Below are 10,931 nucleotides of genomic sequence, written 5' to 3'. Positions count from 1 at the left end.
TTAATTAAGAATGTTGGCCAATAATATAAAATACCAAAATATGTTAAACAACAAACGGCCACACCACCGTGCTGTCAATTTGACAGCTGCGTCGGCGATTGTGATTTGCAATTTTTGTAGTTTGGGAATACATTAAACATTTAATTTGGAATTCATTCAACACAAAGCGCAGCTGCGATGTCCAATCCTCAGCCGAATGTCACCGCTTATCTGGCGACCCAGAAGAAGACCACCAACAAAGAGCTCGCCGCCGAATGGACGCTCATCGAGGAGCTCTACAATGAAAAGTTCGTTCTCTGCCTAAAATTTCAATTTGCCATTGATAATAATAATAATATTGTTTAACAGACTGTGGAATGAGCTGACCATTAAACTGGTGACCTTCGTGCGCCACGAATCCTTGCAAGACGAATCGGCGCTGCTGCAGCTCTACCAGAACTTCCTGTCCACCTTCGAGACCAAGTGAGTCGGCTTGGTCAGATGACTCGGCAGTATTCTCATGTATTGTATTTGCAGAATAAACCCCTATGGCCTCATCCAGATTCTTGAGGTGGTGGTGGACAACATCGGTGATAAGAAGGAGGCCATCGAATTCTTGGAGAAGATGAAGGACAAGGTGAAGATCTGCGATGAAGCCGTTTGGTATCTGCAGGTGATGCAGGGCAATCTCTACCTCAGCAACCTGAACGATCTGAATGCCACCAAGAAGATCATCGAGGAATTGCGTGATGTGCTAGAGGAAGCGGGCAACGTGACGCCCGTCCACGGCAAATACTACATGCTGGCATCCCAGTATTACCGGCGAGTAGGCAAGCATAGCGACTACTACCGATGTGGCCTACAATTTCTGGGCTGCTCATTGGATGAGTACCCCCGTGATCAGTGGGCCCAGCAGGCATTCTTCTTGGGTCTGGCTGCTCTCCTGGGCGATGGTGTTTACAATATAGGCGAATTGCTGGCACATCCCATCCTGGAGTCGCTAAAGGGCACGGAAAATGAGTGGCTTATGGAGCTTCTTAAAGCCTTTAACACGGGCGATATTAACAAGTGTGTAGTAATAGTAATTGAACACCTACCGTAACTAACACTACCTATTCCTTGACAGGTTTAATGATATGAAGAAAATCTGGTCTAAGATTCCCGATTTGGCTGCCCAGGAGGTCAAGTTGCGCCAGAAGATCTCCCTTCTCTGCCTCATGGAGATGACCTTCAAACGCACAGCCATCGAGCGGGCCATCACCTTCACGGACATTGCGCAAGAGACCAAACTGCCCGCCAAGGAAGTGGAACTGCTTATCATGAAAGCTCTGGCTTTGGACCTCGTCCGCGGCGAGATCGATCAAGTGGCTGGTGTGGTGAACATGTCGTGGGTGCAACCACGCGTCCTCAACCGTAGTCAGATTGTCGGCATGGCCAGCACTTTGGACACATGGATGGGCGCCATCACGAACATGGAGAAACTGATGGAGAATCGTGCCGCCGAAATTCTCACCAATTAGTTTTAAGTTTCGCTTGATCTTGACGGTCCCACATATTCCCATTTTGCGCGAATGCTTTTGTATTTAATTAAAAACCCAACAATTATATTCATTTCAGTTTTTAATTTAACTCCCTGACAGTTGCGTGTAAAAAGTGTTTTGTGCTTAATCCTAGCTTATTGGCTAAATCAGATCACTTGTCGAGGAGTTGCTGCTTATGATTAGGCCTAGGATTATTTACAATTTAAAGAAATACGTCAAATTTGGCAATAGACTCTGGTTACCTAACAAGCTAACATCATGTCGGATCAATAATTTGGAATTTGCTGTCTTCGGCGGCCATCACGCCAGCACACCAGCAATCAAATGTTCAGGCAACGCAGTTTGGTATCGGGCACACGGGAGGTGAACTCAAAGGATGGCTGGCGGCGGATGTCCTCGTGCGAGTCGCGCCTTATCCTATCTGGATTGCGGCCCATCACAGACGACAGAGGTATTTGGCGGCGATAGAGTTCCTCTAAAACCAAGCGCTCCAGCTCGAACAGATGATCGTCCCTAACGCCGGGTATCTCCTCGTGCATGAACAACGCCAGGCGCAGCAGGTACTCCGCATTGTGTCCGCTGGGACCGCGGCAGGATACAATCTGCTGGGCAATCTCCTCCACCGGATCATCGCCCAGCCAATGGATATTCTCTGGCGTGGCCACATAGACCAGTACCTCGACCGCCTCGCCGCTAAAGGGCGTGTCCTGTGAGGCGACGCGCGGGAAGAACTTGGTATCAATCGTTGCATAGCCACCTGTTGGAGTCAACGGGTGTTAGTTGAAATGATGGGACCACTTTCACATGGATTCACTTACCCAGCGTGCACTCGCGCTGCTTGAGATAGTCCAGTGCCGTGCTGCCTGTTATTCTGTAGGCGCAGCCCCAAGTGATTCCCTGCAATCAAAAATGGGAAATATATATATATTTAATAAAATAAATTAAGACAGGTGGCTGATAAAAATCTAAAAATATTGAAAGCATTCGCCCTGCGCGGGTTTTGAACCCGTATATTTCGGATTGGGGTGTGTGCTATTCTTATCGCGCTCGCCCGCTTATAATTCCCAACTCGTTATTCCGCAGATGGCGCGCATAAATAGCGCTGATAGGAATGTAAGTGATGCCGGTTTGAGTCTTCCATGCTTGTCTCTCGGGGCCACAAAACGAGTTCCTGGTAACTCCACTGATAATGCCCTGGGCGAAAGTCCCCGGGCCTAGGATAGAAAGTATCAAGGTGTAGAAAGTGCATCACACTACACTCAGTTGAGTGGAGTTGCATTCGCCTATATTCTGCGGAATTTCGCCTGGCGTACGGATGAAGAGGTTTTTTCCGAATCCTTACGCGCCAGGTCGTCTGCGGAAATCTGCCAGAGTATCTTAGATATGGACGAGTTGGCAGGACTCGTCGGGCGGAGTTCACGCTCTTCTCGGCCGAGAAACCGCCTACACAGAATGGGGCTTAAATTGGGAAACTTGGACGGCGCAAAATCCCTTTTTTATATACTATATGATATATCATATCCCCGCACTTTGGAATCAGGTTCTTTATACTTTACTCACCTCTTTGTCCTCAACGAGCGTTGCAACACGTCCAGGCTGTAACAAAGAATAAATGTACACTTTAGCACTGGGTTGTATTTTATAGACGTTCGCTTGTGGCGCCTATGTATTTATCGCATGCACAAAGACTGAGGGCGCAGCTCGCTGTTTGTTTACCTTTTGTATATTTGCATTATTTACGACATTTCACATATAACTGGGGTTATATATGGACCTTGACTTATTTCGAAACTGTTGCCATTTGTCGCGATCGCAGGGAAAATAGTGAGTAAGGGATTTCAATTCCTTTATCACTATTTTATTACATATTACATTTTTGCTTAGAAATAAAATTCCTATGTACTTGGAAATGCTTAGACTACAAGATGCAATTGCTTGCAAATATGGCATGACCTCATTTGAGCACCAAAAAATGGGACAACAACTGCTCACATATACCCCTAAATATTCCAGTTCGGATGGCAAACGAGTTTCCACATAATTTCATACTCCGAATCGAATTGATATCTACTCCAAGGGGCTTGTCCCGCCTTGATTAGCAAGCAAATCACTTATGTTAATTGAAACACAATCTGTATCTTAATTGGCAGTAGCTCTAGACGCAGGCAAATGCTAATTTCACTTGTTTTTCGCCATTAGCCAAACACAACTGATAACGCGCGACGAATAGATAACGCGTGCCTTTTCACTTTTTTTTTTTTTTTTTTTGCTCACACTGAAAACTGGCAACTGTTCAAAACAAACAGCGGAGCGGAGGTAATAAAATAATTACCAGATCACCACCAAACGCTGCTAGTTTAGTTGGGTAAGCACACACGAGAAAATTGTCAGCAGACGCGAAACAGACGTGTCTGATATAAACCCAAGATTTGGGTTATCCCACCTACCTTTTGTTCGCAGCCGCGATGTGTGACGTTGCCCTGCCAGAAACGGCGAACATATCCCCTAATGTAGCCGGTGATGCACTTGGTGTAGGTGAAGCCGGGATGCCAGCACAAGGATCCGTAACCGAAGACCCAGCAGGCGGGATCCGTGGGTCCAGCATTATTATTATTGTTACTGGGACGATTCTCCTGCTCGTTCTGGTCATTGTTATTGTTGCCCTCCTCAGCCGCGCCCAACTGGCCATTGGTGAAGAGATCCTTGAAATGGGCCGGCACCTCCGCCGGCTGGCGATGACCACTGTGGTGTGCCATGTTTGGTAACCAGAGATTTCTATTCGAATTCCTTCACTTTTCTGGACTTTTGAATGTATGCTGATTGCTGCGCCTGGTTGAGATCGAGACGGGATCCTGGGGCTGCTATCTGGACATTCTGGTGGCTGTGGTCTCCGGCTCCTAGTCTTACATGGCTCGCCGCCGACCGATGGCTCCAAGTGCAATTGAGATTCTGTGGATGACCAGAGCAGTGTGTGGTTACATAAAACTCCAAATTATGTTCAACTATTTACAGCTAACGAATAATTTTTGAATTTAAATCGAAATTTGATCCCCCGGCTTACTTGTAAGTTTTGTACAAGTGCTGACTGTTGTACCAACCGTACAAATTTGCTGTATATTTTGTATTTTCTCTTGATTTATACTCAAATGAGCTGGGTAGTGTTTTTTGCGCCGTATACGACCAAATAGTTCCGCGAGCAAACGGGAACTAAACCGCCCAGCGCGAAAACCGAAAACATTTCCAACGCCCCGACGTTCGCGAAGAGGAAGATCGACGCAGAGCGGCGAAAAGTAAGAAAAATAAAAATGTAAAATAAATATTTATAATGCTCTGTCTGACGACGACTCCCAAGACTTATCTATAGGTTTGAATATGGCGAGCAAGTATTTAAATCGCCTATCGCCCCGACTCACTCACTCACACTCACTCTCTTTTTCTTTCAGTCTAGTTTCACTATCGAGCGAGAATTATGGCTAAAATCTTGGGGCCTCGTATTAAGGTAAAGGTGACGGTGACTTGCTGGCCAAACACGTCCATAAATAATGCAACAATTAAATAAAGTCAAATATTTATATACCTTATAAACGGTAAGTAATGACCGATCGTATAATGACCAAGCTGGAAATGAGCTGCGTGATGAAGAAACCCCTTGAACTGAAGGATCAGCAATAAATTCGAGCATTTAATAATTATAAATATATAAATGCCGCAAATTAAGAAATGATTTTGGAAATTGCCAATCATGGGCCATAAAGATCTTTGTCACCATAATATTTATTAAAAAACCATTGAGACGGACAAATAAAAGGCCGCAAAACAAATCACTTCAACTGATATTTATTGCAATGATGCTTGATATTGTTGTTTTCCCGGATTTTCCTGATTTCAAGGAATAAATCATGTCTGCTTGGTAACAGTCGGCTCATATCCCATCAATTGTAACTATTACACCGATTAGATGAAAGCCAACAGCAACTAGCGACTCATTTTGATAAGATTATGTCTTGATTTATAGCCCTTTTAGGTTTGTATTATTGGAAAATAAAGATCAACTTTTTATTTATATTATGCTTGAGGCATTAGCCCGCGTCCAAAGTCTGGAACCAACTGCACTTTACGATATTATCGCAAACTCTTTTTATCTGTTTTTATTTATAATTATATAGAAAGCCACTTTATGCGCTTGCACCAAGCGGCGTAATCTCTTAAAGTGGATTGAAGAATGGCTATGTCTAAGATAATTTGCTATCTGCTTCAACACTATTTTCTTTTCGAGTTCATTTCCCGTTTTAGTGTAGCTTTCACGTATCTTTGATATGTATTTTTAAAGAGCATCTGTAGTTCTTCATGCTGAATACAGTTTACATTTAAGTTTTACTTTCGCAAGTTCAAAGAGGGAAAAGGAAAGCGGGGTGTAGTCTTATATTAAATAAGTGTGACCGATCTTTTCGCTTTGCTAACTACGCTGCTGCCCATGACCAAATACATATGAATCTTTTTAAATGGCCGACGGTACGTATACTTGATTTTTATGTTTCAGTGTACACAACGAAAATTGAAATCGTTAAAAAAGTATTTCGATATTCACAAACAAAATGTATAAGTCTAACACGATCCAATGCTTTCATAAAGTTTTTAAACATTTTATTATTTTTGATAAAATATTTTCTGAGTTTGTAATATTTTTAAAAATGTGGCATGTGTATTTTTTATCTGTGTAGAGCCCTGGCTGCCATACCATCGTATCGTGATGGCTCCCATTAACGAGGCATGCTCAATATATCAGCGTAACAATGTATGTACTCTTGTGCGCATATTTTGTTTGTATTTTTAGCTATTTTATTTCGCGTGTAGCACTTATACACATGCATATGTATAAGGTACATATATGAATAAACTTAAACATTTCGCACACTTTGTTTTGATTGCCGCCTTTCCGAAATGCCGAAGGAATTTCTAAGTAGTTGTGAGCTTTCTGTTTTCATACGCTGTTTCTAAATACCAGTCTTTTTTTTTTTATTGAACTTTATATATTGCCTGTTGTATTTATAATCTTTTTATCTTCTTCTTCGGGTTTCGATATGTTAGCATAATTTAATTGACCCAAAAACAGGCTGGATGATGGAAAATTACCGAAAACAAGTTCAAAAACCTTAAACGCACATCCCCACACACACTCACACACATACATACATAGATGCTTACGACATTTCACATCCTCAAAAGCAGAAAAACACACACACACATACACATCGACATGAGACTTTTCTTTGCCACACAACTTGGTTACGTATACGCAGCGTTGGCCACTGCTCGTTTGCCAAATGAAAAACGCTACGAAATCGTCTCGCTACACATTTCTGGGTCCTTGATACTGAACTTTTTTCATTGTGAAAGTTTTTTGCCAACGGTTCAAGGTTAGCAAATTTTTCTCAAAATTTGTTTATATAGCACAGCAATCTATAGTTTCTATCGGTCGTGTATGAGAAGGGGGGTGTATTAGTTGCTCCACGGGCAAGTCAACGTGTTTTTTTGTGCTTCGAGTAACAGGCGCAGAACATACAAAAATTCTGTGCTCCGTCAGCTACACATGTACATATGTATGTATAAACAACAAGAACGCCTTAAGCCCATTGATATCACATGTACATGACATACGAGTGTACGTTTTTTAGGGTGAGCATACGAGTGGTATCATGGTGGCGGCAGACTGAAATTCGGCGAAATCAACAAAGCACACGAACCCACACCCACAGACACGAATACACCATCCAGATGGTCAAACCAGGCGTTTTTTGGATCAGGGCTTAGCAATTTTGGGATGGGGGGATTTACGTGCAGCTGACTACATTTCTGTCTGCCTTATCTCATATGCGATTCCGCTCATTTAGCTTTCATCACTCGACGAATAATCACAATTGAGATTGACAGCGTGTTAAATGGACTGAATTAGGTGATCTAAAGTTCTTAATAGTCGGTCCTAATTCCAGAAAACAGCATGTTACCCAATAACACGCTTCTTAATCGTTTGCAACCGGCTTAGACTTATCTATATATTGGATTCCATATTGCTCTCAATCCTATGGTGAAAACCACTTATAAGAAACTCCTAGTCATTTAATTAAGTACATAGACCACTTACGTATTCTTTTTTTATTATTTAGTGCTCCTTTAAAATCAAATTAAGCACACAAGCCCCCTGATTGCGAATTTATTTTGATGCCTGATCGAATTCGTTGGTTAGGAATCATAAAGGCACTTGAGAACAAAATAACGAACCTGGCTACTTGTCTTAGCACTTCTAATTAAACAATTAAAAATATATTTTATTTTATTGTGCACCATACGTGGCTAATAATTCTACAGCTGTGGCCTTTATACCTCCAAAAATTATCAAAATTATTCGACGATGGCCTAGACTACATTTTATTGATAAATAACCAAGCAGACAGAAAAAAAACTCGAGTGTGTAATTTACAATCGCGCGTTGGCGGTTGCTATCGCCATAGAATTTTGCCCAAACGATAAGAGTTCATTTCGACTTGGTCTTCGAGACGAAATGCCTCTGATAAGGGGCTTTACTGTATAGTACCCCCTCGATAGGCAAGATTAGACGTGTGAACTAATGCCAACCGGCAGATTAAAGAGTTCGCCAGACAGTCCGGTTGAACAAAAGCGCCTAAGGGTAAACAACTTTTCAGCAATTTATTTTACACGCACATCTACACATACATATGTATATCAATTAACACATTTGGCCTAATTTTTTCGCTACCCGAAAAAATCACAAAAATAAAAAGCCGAGTAAAACCGACCTCCTAATACCTTCTTTTGCGCATTTTGGTATCCGCTGAATAGGAAAACACGTGTGGCTCTCTTATTAACAAAATTGTATTCTTTATTCGAGACCACAGACTATTTTTAAGCGCACATCTTATATTTAACTTAAATAATATTTGCTGCATGCATTCAAAGATATATTTAGCAACAAAAAGCAGCATTTGACCGGAAGTTTGCTTTAAAATGAAGAAGAAAATGTTTGACGGTAAATATTTCCAGATTTAATTAATATTTGCTAGGCATAAGCAACTTTTATTTCCGTTGGGTTTCATTTTATTTTTGGGCTTTAGGCTTTTAAAGGCATGTGAAAACAAAAAGATATTTACTTAAATGGATTTACGTCGCACAAAATTTATAACAAAAGTGTCGGCAAAAGCAAGCGTAAAATTTAAATAATGCGGTATTGAATAATGCCATCTAAATATGGAAGAATATTTTGAATTGCGGGTGCCAAAGGTACGTGCCACAAAATGAGACTGCCAGTGAATTGCTGATAGGGCTTACGCGTATTCGCAAATTTAGGAACAATAGTAGAATAGCCGCCCTTACTAACATTCATTTGAATGCTGGACACGTAATGATGAAAGCAATTTTCCAGTTTTAATTAACAAAATAAGTAAAATATATATAGGTGAATAATATCGGTATGTATTCCAAATGTATTACTTTAATATCTTCAGCAAGCTTAAAATTGGCATAATCCATCATATATAATATTTATATAGCAATTTCACTAGTGATTTCTAATGCATTTCCACTATTTGCAGGCTCTTGAGAATTGCATCAACGGGTTGCATGTTCAGTGACTGGGCAATAAATTAAGCTATTTAATATAAATACATTGAAAAGTAAGCAGCGACGAAAATAAATTGAAATACATTTGAATTCAATGAGATGGCGGATGAGGGTGAGAGTGGAAGTGGAAGTGGGAGAGAACATATTGAGAGCGGGAGAGCGTGAGCGAATTATAACAGAGTGCAGGAAACAACAACACACACGCATACACACACTGATAAGGCAGAGTGATTACAGCAACAAAGTGTTGTAAGTAAACAGCAAGGTAAATAGGAGCGAATGAGATAGTATATGCACGTGTTGACACTGAAAGCTCTCAACTTGGCACACTGACACACATATGAGTCTACATAGCTGCTATTTATGTATGTCTGTACATACGTATGCACGCATGTACATCCGATCTCTCCAAATGCAACAATTTGATGCACAATTACCCACCTGTCCATTTAATACCGCTTTCACAGGTGCAACAGTAGCGTTTACGAGCGTTTATTAATTTTATGCTTATCAATTTCCGTTCGGTTTTTGCACTGCACCCCACTTTTGTTTACTCGATTTGTTTTCGGGTTTTATCAGTTTTTCATTCCGTTGCGCCATTCAGCGTAGCAGCAACAACACTGGCATTTCGCACTTGTCGCGCGCCTTGTAATGAAAACAATAACAATAACACACACGCCTTCTCGCTTTCACACTATCGCGTTGTCTCTGTCGCGCTGACTGATGGAGCAGTGCGACCGTCTCCACCGACGGATTCAATGTAAATGCGAGAATTGCGCCGTTTTTTCGCTCTCAAATAATGCTCCAAGCTCCCCGTTCTCCGCTCCCCCACCTCAACCCCCTGGGCAAACTCTTTCAGCAAATTTCGCTGAGCGAGCATAAACGGTAAAATAATGACGAATTTCATTACAAACCAGTCCCGGCAAAAGTCATATGTACATATGTTACATACATATGTATGTGTGTGTTTATGTATAATCAGATATTTAATTAACCAGACGGTGCGTATTTAATAAAAGGTTTAAGAAAACACAAAGGACATTGAAATGCAACAAATGACACTGAAGAAAACGTTGTCTTTATCTCACAATTATATGTAATTTAAAAAGAGTATATTTACCAATAAAAATTAACGTAATTGCTTTCTGAAACGATATCGTTTTTATTTTAATGCAACAACAATTTAATGCAAAAAAAAACATGTTTTTACTGTGTACTTTTGATATTGAAGCTCCTTGATGCTGCCCCACTCCCTCTCCCGCTCTCACTGTCTCTACACCTTTTACCCAAAAAGCGCTCTCAGCGCGCAGAGAAGAGAAGTGAAGTTACGCATCTCCACTCTCAATCGCGAATGCTCCACAAACTCACAAACATCCATTGGCTGACGTAATTCATACGCACAGTTGCCGCATGCAGCTCAATTTTATGAATGGAAAGCACGAAATGCAAAAGCAACAATCTCAATTGCCACCTGGCAACAGACAAACTGAACAACAGGTGCAATTGGAGAGCTTCGATCTTAATTGCTCTAATTGGAAAGTGATGTGTCGCCTGTTCGATTGCCAAGCTGCTGACTGATGGCAAAATAACAACCTCCAGTTCAGATATTACCTTGGTAAAAATAGACACACACATACGACTGATAAGCGCATGCACTAAATTTCGGTGAAATTGCGTCAGTTTAATGCTGTGAAACTAGTGCGCGAAGTTTTCATGCATATCACTTGTACCAGGCAAACAAAGGCGCAAACGTAGATGCCAACTATAAAAAAGAAT

General features: G+C 41.3%; 2 protein-coding genes across 5 annotated transcripts; one reads left to right on the top strand and one right to left on the bottom strand.

Annotated features, from left to right (window-relative positions):
* Positions 1–67: 67 nt before the first annotated feature.
* On the top strand, positions 68–1,586 carry LOC120451679 (26S proteasome non-ATPase regulatory subunit 13). The gene is made up of 4 exons (XM_039635560.2): positions 68–287; positions 349–462; positions 517–1,047; positions 1,106–1,586. Exons 1-4 carry the CDS (start codon positions 178–180, stop codon positions 1,497–1,499), a joined length of 1,149 nt encoding a protein of 382 aa, XP_039491494.1. The 5' UTR covers positions 68–177; the 3' UTR covers positions 1,500–1,586.
* Positions 1,582–9,902, bottom strand: LOC120451680 (glutathione-specific gamma-glutamylcyclotransferase 1). Of its 4 annotated transcripts, XR_006356501.1 has the most exons (6): positions 4,582–4,722; positions 3,968–4,469; positions 3,081–3,116; positions 2,339–2,417; positions 1,763–2,277; positions 1,582–1,705 (listed from the first exon to the last, which is right to left on the bottom strand). XR_006356501.1 is itself a non-coding variant. In XM_039635563.1 (5 exons), the coding sequence occupies exons 2-5, from the start codon at positions 4,274–4,276 to the stop codon at positions 1,841–1,843; spliced, it is 861 nt and encodes a 286-aa protein (XP_039491497.1). In that variant the 5' UTR covers positions 4,277–4,469; positions 9,597–9,902; the 3' UTR covers positions 1,582–1,840. The 4 variants fall into 4 exon arrangements, 3 of the variants coding, with proteins under 3 accessions (XP_039491497.1, XP_039491495.1, XP_039491496.1); XM_039635563.1 differs by lacking the exon at positions 4,582–4,722 and adding an exon at positions 9,597–9,902 and having other exon boundaries at positions 1,582–2,277; XM_039635561.1 differs by having other exon boundaries at positions 1,582–2,277.
* Positions 9,903–10,931: the final 1,029 nt, after the last annotated feature.

The sequence above is a fragment of the Drosophila santomea genome, chromosome 3R (assembly GCF_016746245.2).
Source record: "Drosophila santomea strain STO CAGO 1482 chromosome 3R, Prin_Dsan_1.1, whole genome shotgun sequence".
NCBI classification, from domain to species: domain Eukaryota; kingdom Metazoa; phylum Arthropoda; class Insecta; order Diptera; family Drosophilidae; genus Drosophila; species Drosophila santomea.
The sequence above is the reverse complement of the archived record's forward strand: the minus strand, read 5'-3'. Positions and strand labels throughout refer to the sequence as shown.